The 18,439-nt window shown below is 51.3% G+C and overlaps 6 protein-coding genes across 6 annotated transcripts; 1 reads left to right on the top strand and 5 right to left on the bottom strand.

Moving 5' to 3' along the window:
• Positions 1-67: 67 nt before the first annotated feature.
• ANOM_000174 (putative choline transport protein) lies at positions 68-1,829 on the top strand (the record flags this gene model as incomplete). The annotated part of the gene is made up of 3 exons (XM_015545432.1): positions 68-219; positions 301-932; positions 1,027-1,829. The coding sequence occupies 3 exons, from the start codon at positions 68-70 to the stop codon at positions 1,827-1,829; spliced, it is 1,587 nt and encodes a 528-aa protein (XP_015412590.1).
• A 925-nt stretch (positions 1,830-2,754) lies between these two features.
• Positions 2,755-4,637, bottom strand: ANOM_000173 (putative AMP dependent ligase/synthetase; the record flags this gene model as incomplete). The annotated part of the gene is made up of 4 exons (XM_015545431.1): positions 2,755-3,711; positions 3,772-3,926; positions 3,986-4,253; positions 4,314-4,637. 4 exons carry the CDS (start codon positions 4,635-4,637, stop codon positions 2,755-2,757), a joined length of 1,704 nt encoding a protein of 567 aa, XP_015412591.1.
• A 2,152-nt stretch (positions 4,638-6,789) lies between these two features.
• ANOM_000172 (uncharacterized protein) lies at positions 6,790-12,722 on the bottom strand (the record flags this gene model as incomplete). Its single annotated transcript, XM_015545430.1, has 6 exons — positions 6,790-7,681; positions 7,758-8,469; positions 8,574-8,783; positions 9,610-11,988; positions 12,057-12,623; positions 12,686-12,722. The coding sequence occupies 6 exons, from the start codon at positions 12,720-12,722 to the stop codon at positions 6,790-6,792; spliced, it is 4,797 nt and encodes a 1,598-aa protein (XP_015412592.1).
• Positions 12,723-13,151: 429 nt separating this feature from the next.
• Positions 13,152-13,591, bottom strand: ANOM_000171 (thioredoxin family protein; the record flags this gene model as incomplete). The annotated part of the gene is made up of 3 exons (XM_015545429.1): positions 13,152-13,328; positions 13,381-13,440; positions 13,490-13,591. The coding sequence occupies 3 exons, from the start codon at positions 13,589-13,591 to the stop codon at positions 13,152-13,154; spliced, it is 339 nt and encodes a 112-aa protein (XP_015412593.1).
• Positions 13,592-14,130: 539 nt separating this feature from the next.
• ANOM_000170 (nucleobase cation symporter-1 family protein) lies at positions 14,131-15,941 on the bottom strand (the record flags this gene model as incomplete). The annotated part of the gene is made up of 5 exons (XM_015545428.1): positions 14,131-14,549; positions 14,607-15,278; positions 15,334-15,616; positions 15,670-15,767; positions 15,839-15,941. 5 exons carry the CDS (start codon positions 15,939-15,941, stop codon positions 14,131-14,133), a joined length of 1,575 nt encoding a protein of 524 aa, XP_015412594.1.
• A 492-nt stretch (positions 15,942-16,433) lies between these two features.
• ANOM_000169 (uncharacterized protein) lies at positions 16,434-18,176 on the bottom strand (the record flags this gene model as incomplete). Its single annotated transcript, XM_015545427.1, has 1 exon — positions 16,434-18,176. One exon carries the CDS (start codon positions 18,174-18,176, stop codon positions 16,434-16,436), a length of 1,743 nt encoding a protein of 580 aa, XP_015412523.1.
• Between the last annotated feature and the right edge of the window lie 263 nt (positions 18,177-18,439).

Here is an 18,439-nt window from a genome sequence, read left to right as displayed (position 1 = left end):
GCTGCGGTTGGAACTTTCCATTGCTGACTCTCCATTTTTGTATTGACTCGATCTCGGTGGCCTAAAAATGGAGCAGGCTCCAGACAACGCTAGTCGCACCGGTAAGGGAAACATCCAGGTCGATGAAGCACGCCTTGAAGCGGCCCTGGGCCATAAGCAGGAGTTGGTTCGTGGTTTCGGATTGTTTAGCTTGACCAGCCTGGGAATTATTATTGCCAAGTATGTGTGTCCACTGGGTTCCCTTCCCTACACATCCTTCTGAAGTCGCCGATCCTAACTAAGATGACCAATTGCGAATAGTTCCTGGGCGGCTACTGGAGGCACTATTGTAACTGCACTGTATAATGGCGGCCCTATGGCGGTCTTATATGGACTTATCCTGGTCACTGTCTTTTACGCATTCATCTCTGCATCCCTCTCTGAGCTGGCCTCTGCGATTCCCTCGGCGGGTGGTGTCTATCATTGGTCGTCCGTGGTGGCAGGGAAGTATGGTCGTGCTGCGGGCTTTTTCACGGGCTACCTCAATGCCTGCGCCTGGTTGCTATCTGCAGCTTCGATGAGCTCAATTCTGGGGAATGAGGCAGTTGCCATGTATCTCCTACGGCATCCGGGGGTAGAATGGCATAGCTGGCAGCCTTTTATTGTCTTCTTAATTGTACTATGGATGTGCTGTGCCATTGTATGTTTGGGAAACCGGTACCTTCCGCTCATCAACCGGATTTCGCTGGTACTGTCCATGGGTGGTTTGTTTATAACCATCGTCGTGCTGGCCGCGATGCCGCGTGGCCGACGCGCTAGCAATGCCCAAGTCTGGAGAACCTACTACAACGAGACTGGCGGCTGGTCCGACGGCATTTGCTTTCTTTCTGGGCTGTTGAATGCTGCCTTTGCGGTCGGTACTCCGGACTGTATTAGCCACCTTTCCGAAGAGGGTATGTAGATATGTCCTGGTTCTTCCTCTCCTTATGGCTCCTTATTATTTTGCTTTTTTGGCCCCAGCTTGTACATACTAACAACGACCTTCAGTTCCCCAACCGGAGAGAAAAGTCCCACAGGGTATTATGCTGCAGCTACTGACAGCTTTTCTCACGGCGTTTGTCTATCTCATTGCGCTGTTCTATGGTATCAACGATATTGACGCCGTTTTCAACACCAACGTCAATTATTTCCCCGTTGCCGAGATCTACCTGCAGGCAACAGGTTCTACAGCGGGGGCAGTAGGCCTTATCGCCCTGCTTTTCCTAGCCACTTTTCCCACACTGGTGGGAACCCTTACAACGGGTGGCCGGATGTGGTGGTCGCTTGCGCGCGACAATGCCACCCCCTTTCCTTCGTTCTTTGGCCAGGTTCACCCCACGCTGGATTGTCCGGTCAATGCAACAGTAGCCATGGCAGTGATGGTTTCCTGTCTCGGTTGTGTTTACGTGGGCAGCACCACGGCATTCCAGGCGTTGATCTCGTCATTTATTGTTCTGAGCACCCTGTCCTATGCCGGTGCTATTGTCCCGCATGTGCTCTCCCGGCGCCGAAGTGTTGTCCCCGGGCCCTGTGCGATGCCCCACAAAATTGGCTATGTGGTTAATATCCTCGCGGTGCTCTACATCGCCGTCACAGTGGTGTTCTTCTGCTTCCCCTTCACCTTGCCGGTGACAGTGCAGAATATGAACTACACCAGTGTTATTACCGTCGGGCTTATGACCCTTGTCGGCATCTGGTGGTTGTTCCAGGGTATGCGGACTTATAAGGGGCCTACCTACAGTCGCGAGGCGGCTGAACGGTTGGCGATTGGGAAACAGGAGTCTGTAGCTGAGATGAGAGTGACGGCTTGAGTGTAAAATATTATATAAAAAGCATACTATGGATATATTCTATTCTCTACGTCTGGAAGGGGAGAACTAAATACAAGTCACTAATCATTAATATTTGATTAGGCTTCACATGTATAGAAAAATGCAGAGTAGCCACTAATCTACCCATCACAGATATCATGAATCCTCACACCGTGCAATCGGTACTGCGCACAGGCGAACGCCGATGGTGCCTTAAAGATGGAAGTAGAAATACCTTTATTTCTTAAGATTTGCAGGGCATACAAGGCTGAGCAGAGGCCCGTGTGAAGATCTGCATCCTCACAGGGCAAGATCATTGGGGCGCCAACGATACTATGACTCCACTACCCTGACCCAGTCTACTCTAGGGCAAAGATGGGAGGGTTCAGCGGAGTTTACTTATTTCGAGGAGAGCTACTAGTGATGCATTTGACCTGAAGCTCACTTGAGGGCTGAAATGGGAAATCAGTCTCTTTCGAAAGGAGGTTGGCCCTGCTTACCAGAAAAGTCACTCCACATCATTGGAGTATAAGCTACGCACATGCTCGTGATCATATCTGGTAATAGTACACCCACTGTGGTGAGAACCGTTCAAGGGAGTGACCGGTGGGACCAGGGTAAACACTCTAGTAAGAATTTACGTTAGTATGCGTGGGTCTCGTAGGATTTGGTTCCTGGCAGCTTTCTCCCACTATTATCGTATAAATAATCCACGTAAGAATTCGTATGGCCAACTTCCGCTACTACGACCGGCCAGGAGTTCGGCTATATGGACTAAACATTTTATACCGCTACAAAACCGCAGTGCTAGCATTTCTAGTCCACAACTTGCCCGGCATAATATCGGCGGCCACCTTTGAACAGCTTCTCACGGTATGAGTATCTGGCTGCATAAATCCCTTCGTTTCATCGACCCAAAAAGGTTTTAAAACGCAGTAGTCGAGTTGGTCTCGTCCACAGTACCATCTCTGAACACCGCATCGATCGCTGCCGTGTAAAGAGCGTCGGAGCGCTTGCGTGCAATGGTGCCTTTTGGAGTTCTTGCAAACCCTACAGCAGGTTCTGTCAGGAGGATACGAGATCGTGAGATCTTGCCTTGCGTCGGTGCAGCGGCATTTGCTTCTTCAATCGAGGGCCAGATCTTGTCGATAAATTCGTCTTTGCTCACACCATTCAAGGGTTGGGCGGGCTCAATGATAAGGACAACTGCTGGGCGGGCGTTTCCGACGACCAGCGCGCCCGCGACATTGGGATCTCCTTGCAGAGCCATCTCCATGGGAACGGGGAACACCTTCGCGCTAGTGCCGAGCGCGATGAGATCGTCAGTGCGAGAATGGAATTGCCACAACCCTGCCTTTGTCGGATGAGGAGTGAAGAGATCCTTTGTACGCCATACCTTCACCTCCGGGAATGTATGTGAAAGAGTACGTCGCCCGCGGAATTTCTCATCCTGATGGAGCACCAGCTCGTAAAGGCCGGAGCCTTCCTCCACCTCCTGCATATCGCACTCTTCGGCAGGGTTGGGCTCGAGATACTGCCATTCTCCGGGCTGGGGGATAAGCATCTGGATCTGGCCGCTCTCAATAGAGCCGTACATTTGACACAGGTCCGTCAATTCGCTGAGCTTCTGCCCAACACTGGGTGCTAGAGGCCCTCCACCAAAGAGCACAAAGTCGAGACCTTCTGCCTTTTTGGGCGCATCCGGGTCGCATGTCCACCACTGCTCGATAGTCGACGGAGGAATATACAGGGCTCGGACTGTCGTGTGGTTCATGATAGCGCTCACGAGGTGACCGCTGGGTGGCATCGTTGAAGGACCCCAAACAGCAGTAGCAGTCGTGGAGAACGCGGGGATAACCATGAATGCCATTGTACCCCCCAGCTTCGCTTCATTAGTTATTTCATAACCAAAAGCAATCAAAATCCAGGGGAGACTTCTTACATGAAACGGCGGGAAGCAGCAGTAGAATCGCCCGGGTGGAGAGAAATCAAACTGTTTAGCATTCTGTGGCCGACGTCCTTCAGGGACTGGGATATTTCGGTCGGAGTCCGTACAGGAGAATGCAGCATGTGTATAATACACAATCTTTGGAAGTCCTGGAATTACGACCCGAGTCAGAAACCATCTAGAAGGCTGTGCAGGGCGCTGATCGTACCCGTGGATCCAGACGTGTGCATAGCAAGACATTTTTCATCCTTGACGTCCGCAAACACGACATCAAAAGGGTATGGACGGGATTGGCCATTCAGTACTTCCTCCAGGGACGGTACTGGCTGATAGGATATCAGAGAGGCAGAGTCAAGCTGCTGAATGCCTTTAACCACTGGCTCCATTACATCCGCGTAGAGAAGAAGGTTCACTTTCCCCTCACGCAGCAAATACAGGTTGTGATCAGGCGGATTCCGTGGCGATATCCAAAATGTCTAGCAAATCACGATATCAGCTGAAATGCCAGGCCTCGGGAGGAATTTCGGATTCTCTACCGTCCATCCGGCTTTGATTGCTGCAAAGAGGAGAACAGGGTATCGGATATCTGGTACTCCGACATACGCCAGGACTTTCTTTTCCTTAGGGGCATTCTTGGAATGGCTATCTAGCCACCAGGCCATGAAATCGACCGCGGTTGCCATTGTCTTCATGTCGAAATCTCGAAACCCATCCGCCACATTTTGGGTTCTTGGCATGGAATTGAACACGCGATTGGGATTTTCATGGGCATGATAGTCAACGACGTGAGGCAGCAGTCTCTGGCCTCTGAATTCCTCTGCCCCTCGACGCCATATCTCGTTGTGGTTGGGAACAGACATTATGGGGGGAAGCCAGAGTATACAACGAAGGATTTTGTTTCAAAAGTATGAACAGAATGAAAAGGTTGGGTTCTAGGTAGCAACGAGAGGGGCCCCATTATATTTATTAGGCATCTTATCAACCATAATCATATGCCACGAGGGAGATATCGGTTTCAACTCCACATCGTGCTCCAATACCGGGATTATTGCAATATTTATTGGTTTTGCGTACTGTCAGGCCAAGCAAGCTAAAACGACAACCCCTCCAACCGACAAAAGACAGTGGAGACGGTGGCGTGCGCTTGTATCAGACAGCTGGCATTAGCCGTAACCGTCCAACGCCAACAGAACAGCGGAGAAAATGGCGTAACTTAACCCTAGTAAGAGGACCTTTAAAACCAATGCCTCTGTTATAATTGTGACTGTTCCTCGGACGCGGCAGAATCTGAAAGCGGTGTTCCAAATTCACATGTATGTCTTCAACCATAACGTAGTTTCTAGTTCGATACTCCTTCCTCCTGATATCCTTAACCCATCTTCTTGACTCGGAATTACCCAGAATAACCCTACTTTTCATAGTTTCTATCATCCGTTCGTTACTACAGAAAATAAACGCAGAAAACTGATTTGGAATGGTCGACTCTCGATCTTCCTTCCGAGGTACGAGCTGAGAGACACCAAGGCGGCTCCCTTCGTGAAGTGGACACCGTGATCAGGTACAGGGAACTTTGGCAGTGTCTCTATTGGACATTTGATACTTCAGATCTGGCCAAAAACCAGGACTCAACGTCCCCTTGGTGAAATCGAACTCCTTGCCTATATGGGTAAGCTGCACCAAGACCATCTGTGCACGCCCATCTGTAACTGTTGATTGGCGATGGTATTCTTGGTATACGGCCATGGAATACCAGATGCATGGCAACTGGAAACACCTTGCCTCCCAAGGCCTACTGTCACAGAACGCGGTCAGAAGACTATATCGGGGGTACTTTTTGAAAGACTTTTTGCTCTCCATCAGCGTTCTTGAGACCCTTGCTACCCCTAAGGTATGGCAGGGGCATTCAATGGCTGCCATTTGAAGAGGTATCGCTATCTTAGAAAGCGCCCGTTGCTATACACTTGACCTGACTACGATCAATCAACTAGCCACACTACGCCGTTTGTATTTCGATGACAAGAATCTCATTGATACGAAGCTTACCCAAATCTACCATACTCTACAGATTACAAGAGAAAGAGGAGTGATGACGAGTCCGACTATAATGATTAAAAAGTCCTCGTCACCGGTACAGATATTCACTAAACTGTTTAGGGTGCCCATAATATTGGGAATGTGCAGGGCGCACATCATGTTAGTACTTTGCCAGACCCGTTATTTGTGAATATCATCGCTTATAATAATTTCTATACCAGTAATATTTGGGTTATGGGCCCTAATACAACAGAAATGGTGCGATAAACAGATTTGCACTATTATCTTAATCAATCCACAGAAATCGTTAAGCTACTCCGTTGAACATCGCTAGTTTAACATTCTTATGCCGATAAATTCAACTTACTATGGCTATATCTTCCCCTCTGATTATCATTTAGGTAGAATCATCCCTACCGGGACAATGTGACTAGATTCACCGTACATTCGGGTCCATTCATAGATAACATATTGGCCTGCCACTTCACTAACGCAGTAGCGTTCACTTCTAGAGGATCTCATCACGCGTTCCGATAACCTGGCGATCTCCCACAACTCTGGAAATATTCATACTCACACAAGCAGCAACTAGGAAATTTCGTGAAATATGAGTTGTTTTTCTATTTAGTTGCTCACACTTCTGGTGGAGTGGGCTAATCATGCTATCATCAATAGGTCCTATTAGTAAAGCCGTATGTGCTTCGCTAGGTTGAATTTTGATATGAGTCCAAGTCTCGGCTATTGTCTCCGAAGAGCCTTGAACTTTGGCTCCGTCGGCTTGATTTACAGCATGTATGCTTGGCGTTGTCTCCGAAAGGCCGTGTGATAACAAAAACCCTATGTCGCTCTGGTACAGTATTATGTTCTCGATCTACAACAGCCATATGCTATGAATGATTCTAGGCCAGATCTTCTTATGTCTCCCTTATGCAGCGTACGCGTTCGTGATATTGCTCAGTCAGATATTCGTCATGCCTTCTAATCAACAAAGCTACCCTTTTCATGGTTTAGACCATCATCGCAACATGAAAGAAAAGCCTCAATGTCGACTCTCTGCTCTTTTGTCCCAGACGATTCTGCACTTTCCGTGTATGTAGCCAACAATACATCCTCCAATGATTCTGAGTCCGAATGTAGTGCCTCCTTTTCTATCCCTCTCATTATCGCCTCTACCTCACTATTACGGGCCGATATGTTGATAACATTTGGCAACGCGCGTCTCTCTGGGGCAACATACTGGACTCGAGCAGCGAGACCATCCCATGTCTTTTGGGTATAGTATCTCTTCCATAACGTTGGTCTGAGACAGAAAAGGGCCACGAAACCGTCAAATGTCAATTGTGACGGTATAATTCCTCTACTGTCTCCCTGGGGTATCTCCAATGACTGTAGACATGCGCGGACCATATGCAACCAAAACCGGGCTTGCGTTTCGGAATATGGTGGTGTCGCCGTGTGTATAGCCCGTAGACGGATAGTCGTTGATTGGAGTGTGACAAGTGCCTGTTGTATGGCATTTTCGTCGCGCGATTCTGAGATCTGTTCGCACTGGCTGATGAACACAAACGCGAATCGTATCAGTCTAGCGGGATCTCCTTTTTTTGTCGAGAAACTAGCAGGCTTGTCAAGAAGGGATGTCATGACGGGCAATGGCTGATGATCAGGAGGGATCCATGAACTCCATGCTCGTGGGTGAAAAAGATATTGTGTGCTATAATACGAACTCCAGAGACGGGGGTTCATCACAGATGGTGTATGGAACAAGACCTTGTAAAAGTCGATCCATAACGGGTCTTCACCAAGTCTGTTGGCGATCCTGTAATTTCTGATGACGATTTGTAACTGTAAAATCCAGAAAATCGTTATCGTACTACAAATAAATTCTTAGTTTATTGGGCGGTTCCTGGGTATAAACTAAAGGAACTTCTGAACTGGACAGAGCTTACCGATGTACCCTATTTCTGAACTTCTCTGGCAGACTGTTTTGTAATCGCCTTAGATGGGCGATTATGACATCAGCCATAGCAAACGTACTTTGTCTTCGTTTCACATATTCTAAAACTACAATGTAGGTCACCTTCAGGTGGGCATGATGATCCCACACTGGTATGTCTCCAGTAACAAATGAGTCCCAAAAGGCCTGGGCATTAACAGGATCCTGTGATGCTCGTTTGTTAATAGGCTCGCTCTGACTCGGACTGGATACTGTATCCTCTGGTTTGTCTAGAGTAAACACTATCTTAGGCTCTTGCTTGGAATCGGCACTCGGTTGGGGCTGGGGTCTCGGTCGAGTCCGCAAAAGAAGATCTGCAGATGAATGAAGTTGGCGGAGGATTTCCAGCACCCCTTCTCCCGTTTTGGCACTGAGTCTGTGATCTAAAATCCTCCATGAGAGTTTATCCCCACACTGGGCCATCTCCTCCTTATACTTCCTTCGCAGGCCCTCGACAATTTCTGGGGCGCTTTCTGGGGGAAGTGTGTCTTGTTTGTTAAGGAGAATCCATAGATGTCTACAATCATGCTGCTGCACAAAGTCGACAAAGTATTGAAAATCATAGATGGGCTCGGGCTGTTGCGGATCGCAGTTGTGGATAAATAGAACAATGTCAGTCTCCCCAAAGTAGCTGTGGATCAATTGCTCGCGCGACCTTCTAGATACTGTAACTTGTCATTGATATGCCAGTAAATATGAAGGGCAGAGCTATAAAATGGCATAATAGTACAATGCAGAACAGGCACACTGTCAATGTGGGCTCACTCACTGGACATGTCCCAGATTGTCCATTTATACTTGTTCGGGTATTCGACGGTCTCAACATTGAAGCCGATTGTCGGAATGGTAGTCACCAATTCCCCCAGCTTCATCTGATAAAGTAGAGTGGTCTTGCCACAGTCATAGTCACCGACCAAATTAACTCTGAATTCCAGGGTCCTAAAGGGCCACATGACCCAGTCAACAATAGCTTCGGGGACTTGCCATCAGCATGCGATATTGTGCACCGGGACTTTAGGGAACCTACAACTCATAGTGCATCTATTCGTGTAAAAACTTGCACACTGCGGACCGTTAGGCGTAGTGCACCTGTATAAAAGAAACGTAGTCTGGAGCGTCAAGATGACTGTTATAAAGGATGATTATTGCTGCCTGTATTGGGTTGAATACGAGAGATCTGCAATGTGTCCACTACTCCCGTTCGTGAGCCAAGGCATACACCGTAGATCGAGTATACAGCTCTTGATAAGACATAGCACGTTTAGGCAGAACAGGTCAATCTGTGTCTAGAGCTCGGAGTCACTTCATGACAATTTGAGACCGTACACAAGACTTCTTTAAATATATATATCGAGAGGGCAAGACCACAGACATCTGGAATCATCTCCATGGACCTTACCCCAAGCTGTAAATATCTACCGAAAATCCGAAAGAGCCGTTACTACTCAGCCTCATATTTAGTTCAGCAGTCTTTTCCTTTGGGTTCTCCTTTTGTGTCGTTTAAAGCGTGCCTTGGGCTCCAATATTGGTCTTGTGCTCGAATGGAATGTTTGTCATGTTTGTCATGCCCCTGAAATCATCGGATCAACATCCACCCGAGTGGATAAACCCAGTGGAGAATACGGCGTATATAATTAATTCTCTTGATTCTCCACTTCGATCTTGTCGAGCGGATTCTCTCCTTCTCACATCTATGGTCCATGTCGTCTTTAAGTGGGGAATTTGGCTTACACGAGGTGGAAAGTATTCATTAACGCTAGCATTAACAATTTTATACGATGATCTGCTGCGTGCGGCCTACTTACCCTCCTTGAACTCATCAATCACACTCCTAGGCTCAACATACTCGCCCAACGGCTCATATGCGAAATCATATCCATAGCCCTTCGGTCCACCGATCTCGAGGCCTCGTTCCGTCTTGGACCAGTGTGGAGAGCAGGCTAATCCCAGCACCACCACCTGGTAGCCATAGCGGTACTCGGGCACCCCGATTGGCTTGCCTGATTCCTTGTCCAAGATGCAAATGAGGTCCGGCACGCTGGCGATGATCTTCTTCGAGCCGTCGGCAGCATGATGCTCTGCGTAGATATTCTCATTTTTGAACGGGATGCGGAGCTGCCCGCCTTGCGCAACCGCAGGGGAGCAATTCTGATTAGTGGTCTGGTCGTCGTCCTCGGCGGGGACTTCGGTGATGATGAGCTCGCCGTATGAATGTCCTTTGTATACTGTCTGCTCGATTCCAGAGATCTTGCCTCGGAATAGGACCTTGGCGGACTGGGCGCCTCCGACTTCAGCAATGATGGCTTCTGGCACGGTGAGAAGTGTACTATATTGAGCAGCCTGGGCAATGGCTCTCCCGATTCTCCATGATAGTGACACCGTATTCAAAATGGCGAATGCCCTCACAGCCGCACCATTTGTCGGGCGAGCTGATAAGCCAACTAAAGAGCCCATTTCAGTCAAAGCAGCACGGAGCACCCGGTCGACCATCTCATCATCACCCGCTCGGGGCATGATGACAGACCTTCCATCGCCGGAGTCAATTGCACAAGGAGCGAGCTCCCCCGGCCGATACACGGCCATTGTAGTCTGCCAGATCATGGGATTGGCACGGCCCATGAAGTCCGCGTCGATAACGGGGCAATCGTAGAATCGATCTGAGCCCCATTGAAAGGCTTCGAGACCATTGGACCCACCGATTTCGAGGCCCATCACGGCATCGAAGGATTTGTGACCCATGTAGTGCATGAGCTGGCCGATCGCATCCACCGTTTCGTGGGCTTGGAGTCGCTCCACAGTGGTTGCCGGTGATCCCATGCGTCCTCCCCAGTAGACGAGTGCATCGTCCGGCAGGACGGAATGATCAATGCACCGGATTTTGTACCCTTGACGGATCATCTCTTGTAGTTGAATGCGGCCAGCGTCTGGACTTCCGCCGCCGCCGCAGCCGAGGACATACGCTCCGTCTGCGATGTAGTCCAGGTCGGTTTCTGTCAGGAGCCATTCCTGCCAGCCAGCCTTCTCGTTGAAGAGAACCTTCGGCCTGTAGGTAAGATGATCAACGGGAATCACGTCCGGCACTTGAAGGTGTTCCACCGTCTTGGGGCTGTCAGCTATCGTCTCCTCCTCCACGGCGCCCTCATCGTTGTCAACAAACATGTTCATTGACCTCTCAGTATCCAAATCTCCAATCGCCTTGACGACAGTTCTCAACTGATTGGAAATATATGGAATCGGCATGGACTCAACCTCAGCAATAAAAACACTATTTGGAACGGCGCCGGCTTGAATAGCTCGTTCAATGGCAGCTTTCTTAGCGTCTTCCACAGCGTCCGTGATCGACTTATTTGCGATGCTGGTTATTTTATCTACTGTTCCACCGACCTTGGCGCAGGCGGCCCCCACCGCGTTCGCTACATCGAAGAATGGCGGGTTGATGAGTTTGGAGGCACCCACTAGCTCTGCAGGGGCCAGAACGGCACCTCCTCCGACAAGGAGCACTGGCAGTGGCTCTGGCGAGGTCTTCATGAGGTCAATCGAGCGCTCCAAGATCTGTTTGATCCGTGTCTGTGACGCAGATACCAACTCAGGAGCTAGATGTTTAACGGACTCCGCATTACCTACGACACACTGACCACCGGCAACAGCAATATCCGTTGCGGTCAGAGTCTCTCCGCCAAACACAAGACCCTCCGTGAGCAGTCTATGCCCAACGGAATCTGGACCAACGGTGACAGCCCCGGTATTTGCGTCGCTCTGTGCATCACGGATAATGGATCCTCCGCCGAGTCCGACAGAGTACAGATGGGGCATGGAATAGTTTACCTTGATTCCCGCGGCTTTCACATAAGCCGAAGCTTGACGTGGCAGCCCAGACGGAAGCAGAACCCCAACATCAGTCGTGGTGCCACCGATGTCAACGACAATGGTAGACTTATTAGCCAGATCCTCTCCAGCTAGATATGCGGCGCCGCGCATGGAATTCGTAGCACCGGAGTTGAACGTCCGGATGGGTGTCTTAGCTGCATTAGTCGCGTCTATGATGGTGCCATCATTCTGTGTGAGAAACAGCGGACACTGCAGATGAAGGGATTTCATCGCACTGCGGAAGCGTCGGATTGTTTGACGCGCGTATCTCAAGATGGCGCCGTTGAGGATAGCAGCATTTTCCCGCTCCAGGAAACCTACCACCGTGTTCGTTAGCAATACCCTCGCCGACCCGATTTGTGACGGGGCAGAGTATCCAACATACCTATATTGGCAATCTCCTTCGAACATACGACGTCCGCCCCCGGAATCTCGCGGGCAATGATCTCCCGCACCGTTTCCTCCTGCCGGAACACCTCATCAATGGGCGAGTAAACACCTGCCACGACGACAGTCGTTAAACCGAGCGCCTTGATGTTCTCGCACTCCCGAACGACCTGCGATTCGACCACCGGCGCCTCCTGAGACCCGTCAATATGGAGGCCGCCATCGATGTACCCGACATATCCATTGATGAGACTAGCCAGTCCAGCTGGCCACTCGGAAAACGGCTTCACATCACGCAGGAACGATTTCGACAATCGGATAATCGCAACCTTGCTTAGACGGCGGGGGTCTTGCTCCAGCACGGAGTTCAGGAAGGCAGTTGTGCCAATAGTAACGGACGCCACATTTTCCGGAGCGACCTTGGAGTCACGAAGGACCGTGTTAATAGCTTCTTGGATGCCCGTGGTGACGTCCGGGGACGTTGGGGCCTTGTGAGATGAGCGAATGCCACGAGACGGTGCGTCTCGCTGTCCCAGGTCGATTAACACCGCGTCGGTGTTTGTTCCTAAGCGGTGTGAGCGGATCCTGCATGGCGATACAAGGCAATGTACGAAGCTGCTGTCTTACCGCCGACGTCCACGCCGATCCGCACTGACTGCGCCATGCTACGAAATCTACCCAATACGGTAGCTTAGCTCTCTAGCGATTGAGTAGATCACTAACTAAGCTCCGACTGCAGCGCACTCTTGCAGTGTTGCCACCTATTATATCGTTAGTCAGCTTGGGATGCCGATTGCAATGCGTTGATCGCGCAACTTCGGCTTTATCGCTATCTTTAACGTCCCCGAAAGGAAATGTCGCCGACGACCGGGACAGTCGCGCTAAAACATCCCACAATCCCGACGATTGAATTCTTCTGCGTCTAAGGAAAACCAAACACGACAAGCCCCTAAGAGGAGGGGCCTTGGATTACATGCAGCAATAATCCCTGTCCGATTTAATCTGGCATGCATCACATTGGAATTTCAAAGAAAAATGCACTAAATTCAATACAATGCCGACAACCTGATCCATAACATGAACCACATTAAAATCAAGCCACCACCGTCTTCAGGTAATACTCCAACGACTCCAACGGCTTTCTAGAAGGAGGATTTGGCACTCGGTCTCGCCAGATTTCTTTGCCATCTTTGTACACGACCAACGTTGGCCACCAGGTGACCTCTGCTTTCTTCTGCACTTCGGATCCCGCTTCGTCGACGCCGTTGACCTGGAGACTGTGCATTAGACATGGCAGACATAGCACGGTCGCGGTGGTATACCTTGTAGAAGCGTACGCTGCTTTGGTCTTCGGCGATCTTGCTGTATAAAGGTGCGATTACCTTCCCGACCGATTAGTATCCTGAACAACCAGAAGTCGGAGGTTCTTACATGACAAGGACCACAATGAGGAGCGTAGAAGTCCAAGACCACAAGGCCTGGCTTCGCCAGCTCGGCCTCGTACTCAGCAAGAGAGTGGATTTCTGCAATCATGATGGCTGTTCTGGTGGTTGATCGTGATATCTAGATCGATGACAGGGGTTTGCCCGGTCGGACTGGTTTTATATGTGGAGACCCTTTGACCGTTGCACCACCATCGCCAATGGCAAATTGCCCTAGTCTGACCTTATCCAAGATCTTCTCGCATATCCTGGTCAAAATGCTTGGTCTTAATCCCAGCAACAGGTCACAGGGCCCACTAAGAAGCGCTAGAATCCCAACCGAAGCAGTGGTGGATCCATCTCGGCGAAGTCGGGAAGTTAGCCTAACCATCAACTTGTACATCTCTGCCGTTCCTGCCGTCGGGTTGCCAGATGTATACGTACTACACGGTCGGGGATGTTCTGCGAAAAGGAAGGACACCGGGTGTCAAATCACATTGTGACATGTATTAGGCGAGTTCTATTATTACTACATAGAATGAAATTTTTTTTCTTGGAACACGGAGACAGCGCCCATCCGGTACAAGGTCGGGACAACCAAGGTAACCCCGTTCAACTCACATCGTTTGCCATGGGAGGACCAGAGCCAGTCTATGGATGTCCGCCCTTCTCCAGTGCGGTAATGGTCTGGCTCTGTATTTCGTCTGACCGCTCGGTATACATCGGGTCAAACTCCTGCTCATCCACCGCCCCAATACCCGCCGGGGGACTGAGATAGCAGAGACCAGCATGCAGCACGAACGACGCAAAGAATCCTGCGATGGGCCACAAGTAGAATGTATACGTCAAGCCAATGGGGATTCCTGTGTTGTTTGGATTCAATGCGGCGAGACCGGGGATACTGGGCGCAAACCCAACCAACCAGGCCGTGAACGCACGCCAGTTGAAACCACCCTCAAACCAATAGATGCTGCTCGCGTCGGCGCGGTAGAGGTCGGACAGCTTAAGTTTTTGCTTGCGAACGATGTAGTAGTCGGCGACCATGGTGCCCATGAGTGGAAACAGGATGACTGGCGGGGTTAGTGTGTGGGATCGACTAGGGGTGTATCAGGCCCGAGAAAACTCACCTCCGAAGCTGTTCAGAGTGTTGGTGAAAATGGCGCCATTGGCGATGATCTGCCACGGGTTGATCACCACGGAAATCGCAGCCAACAGATACGATCCACGACGGATGTTGAAGTACCGGGGGTACAGTCCGGCGATGTCCATGCCGCCCGAGACACCGTTCTCGATGGAGTTCATGGCCATGATACTCGATGTCAACCCGAACGCGACGAAGAATGCCGCAGCTCGCATGGCCGGGTTATGGTACTGGTTGTCCAGCCACATTTGCAGAATATTGGGTGGGTTCCACAGACCCAGTTCGTTCACGTCGCCATACATCTTCGCGGCGGCGGCGGTGCCAAAAATCCCCAGGATGGGCACAACGTTCCCGGAGATCAGGAATGAGAAGAGCTGGCCTTTAACCTGAGCCCCCGGTCGCCGAGCGAAACGTGAGAAATCGCTGTGGCTCGCCATGCCGACCGCGTTGCCAGAGAAAACGACCGCGAAACCGTGGATGAAGGTCCATCCCAGGTTGTCTGTCCGCTGGGACGTTTGGAGGGTCCCCAGGGAGCCACCTCGGGCACCAGCGATGAGGCCGATCGCCAGTCCCAGAATGACGAGCAGGTTAATACCGGCGATAAACTTAAAGGGCTTCTTCAGCTTGTCCGGGGGCACCCACAAGAGTCCGAGCGAGACTGTACCGCGTCAGATCCCATGTTGCGGGCGCAAATAAGAGGAAGGCACACTCACTGATATTAAAGATGACATATCCAACGAACTGCTTGGTGGTCATATGCGCCGACTCCGGGAGTGTGTTCTCCATATGATGGTAGCCGGAAAAGATCGTCGACAGGATAATCGCCACCAGTTGGCCGCCCGTAAACGCCTGGACGCCATACCAAATAATGCAGAGGAAAATGCGCAGAATGACTGGCACATACGATCCCCACATTCCAAACACGGAGCGGGAGTTGACGGTGAAGCCAATGTGCCAGACTCCACCGGGCCATCCGACACAGAACACCACGGCGGTCTGAAGGAATTTCGTAATGATGTTGCAGAGGATAGATTGCCAGACATTTAGACCGAGGCCGAGAGCGACGAAGTGATTTGCCAGCCGAATGTCGTGAAGAAGACGGTGCTCCACAGATAGAGGAAGTCCCAGCTGGACCAGATCGTACGATCTATGCTCGAGGGTTAGCACCGTCACGACCCCTGTAAAGACCCCTGTTCGCATCCCCACATTAAATCCTACCTGCAGACAAGGGTATCAGATCTCGGTTTCTCCATTGATCGGTATCGCCGCTGAGCTTCAGAGTGCGGTGCAGTTTGCTCGCTGCGCTGGAGAAGCCACCCATGGTGTGGTTCTTTTCTTATTTATTCTTTTAGCTCGTTCCCATGCCACGTTTTCCCCCTTAAATCACTCGGCTACTTCGGTCGCGTTGGCTTTATATGCTCTCGTTGAAGTGACTCAGAGCTGGGCTGTCCATTCATATGTGGCTTTGATCACGTCTTCGACTCGCAGGATTGTTGAGGTTGGGGAAGGGGCAAAAGATCTGGCTAGGCTGCTAAAGTTGCCAAACCGACTAATTTACGCGACGCCGTGTTGATCGCTTCAACGGGTAACATCCCCGACATCGGTCATCAACAAAAGTACGGGCACAATATAGCACGATCCGAGTGATTTTCTGAGGGCTGAAGATTGCGTTGATTCGTTCTGGGATCACTCGATCGGATTGCATTTGAATTCGAATTTCTTACGTCTATTTTTCTTACCTAATCTGCATAGTTCTCCAGCACGCTAACGAAGACATCCCCACTGGCGCTAAAGTCTCTCTAGCACTCTTTCGTCAACCCGTCATATCGCGATTCCCATGTAATAACCCTTGAACCCCTTCAAAGTCGATATTACACGTCCAGCCATCCTCCTCCGGTAAGGTCTGTGTCGTCGTTTGCACCTTCAAGACCTCGCTGGCCACCTTCTGCAGCTCCTGCACCGCGGATTGCCCTAAGGGCCAATGTTTACTGAACGACTTCAACACCCCGATCGCCAGGTACATCGAGTCATAGCACTCCATGATGTCGATATTCTCGTCTTGACTCCTCTTGGATAATGCAGACAACTGCACGATCGCTGCACTCAGCAGCGCGCAAATAAACAGCGGCGTGTGCTTGATCACCGGGAGCCGCAAGGCTGCCAGGTTGAAGATCCACTTGGACGCGACAATCGCTTTCAGCCCGTGCAGACGCTGGGACGTCGTCGGCGACACATGAGGTTCGTTCTGCGCACAAGCGATGTCCGGATTCGGGAGCATGGAGATGAGATCGCTGCGCGGGAAATGCAGGAACATGCTGGCGTACTGCACGATCATGTACGCTTGGAAGAGCATCTCGTCGCCTTTGCCGTCCGGTTGCAGGATATCTCCCTTCACGTCTGGGAGATGGTGGATCCAGCCGGCGATGGCGTGGTCCACGGCATGAACCTGCGACGGGCGCATGTTAGAGTCTGGCTCGGTCAGGGTGAGAACGTTCACGAAGATACGAACGGCCTCGATGCGATAGGAGTACGAGGAGAACTCGATGCTGTTGGGGTTGAAGATCCTCTTGTCAAATTGGGTCAGCGACACGAGGTTAGAGGGGTCGGGGATGGTGAGGTTCTCATAGTCGGTCTCCTCGCAGGGGAGGAGGACGTCGGAGAAGTAGGTCGCGCGGGTGAATCGCTGGTGGCGGTAGAGACCGGAGAGAATGCCTTCGCTGAAGACTAGCTCCCACCAGGTCCGTCGCAGGCTCTCCTCGAGCATGTGGTTCTGGTTCCCATGCTGCACGGCGAAGCTCGCGCAGTCCATGCCGAGTTGAATGGCCAGGTCGGTTGCCGCTTGGAAGATCGTGAACGAGTCCATGAGTTCGTAGCGCGCGTGGATCGCCAGGGCGCAGATCAACCGGGCCTGGACCATCTCCGGCGTCTGCGGGCTATTGCTGCTCATGATGGCCTGGACGGTTTCCTCTCGCGTCTGCCAATCGACCGGGGACGATGCATAGTGGCTGCCGACGAACTGCACAACCACCTGCAGGTAGTCCGGGTAGCCCTGCGTGGCGTACAGCGAGTGCGGGAGGAGGATGGGATGCGCGGGGTGAAAGTTGCTGAAGTAGTAGTTGACCAGGCGTTCATTGTAATGGAGGCGAGATGACGTGGTGGCCGTGGTGGTGAAGCTGGTCATTGGGGAGGTCGCCGAGGCCGGACCAGGAGCGAGGTTCACCGGCTGCGACACCTCCCCTGGTGCCGGGGTGTCCGCGAGGGAGAGAGGCAGTGCAGTATTCGGGGTGGCCGGGAGAAAGGAGGATCGCGGGGTCTGGATGGCGAAGGTTGAGATATGCTGAGAGACCGAGTCCAGCTCGGGTCGGTTTTTGGGCGGGCGTTGGCCACGCCGCGAGGGGATGTACGTGCAGTTAGACCCCGCGGACAAGCACCGCGAGCACTGAGGATAGCCCGAATTGCATTTCAGACGTTTTTGTCTACATTGCGTACAGGCAACCGCGGCCCGTGCGGGATGGTGGACCGCAGGCGTTGCTGGTTGAGCGGGTGAATCTGTCATGGTTTTGTGGGAAGCTGTGGGAACGTTCCGGTCGGGGAAGTGGAGGAGGTCGGCGTTGTCCTTTACCACGATGGCTTGTGCGGACTCGGTCTACCTCGGTTTTCTTTCGTATCGTCTGTGCTGATAATATTAGCCCCATCCCGTATATCTTCACGACGCTAGCGTCTTCATAGCGCAGGAACTAGTCGCAGTCTGGTAAGGTGGATGCCACTGTAGCCTGTAGCCTGGGGGATTGTCAGAGATTACCCCTGTAGACCAAGAGA

This window comes from Aspergillus nomiae, assembly GCF_001204775.2.
Source record: "Aspergillus nomiae NRRL 13137 chromosome Unknown contig00001, whole genome shotgun sequence".
Classification (NCBI taxonomy): domain Eukaryota; kingdom Fungi; phylum Ascomycota; class Eurotiomycetes; order Eurotiales; family Aspergillaceae; genus Aspergillus; species Aspergillus nomiae.
The sequence above is the reverse complement of the archived record's forward strand: the minus strand, read 5'-3'. Positions and strand labels throughout refer to the sequence as shown.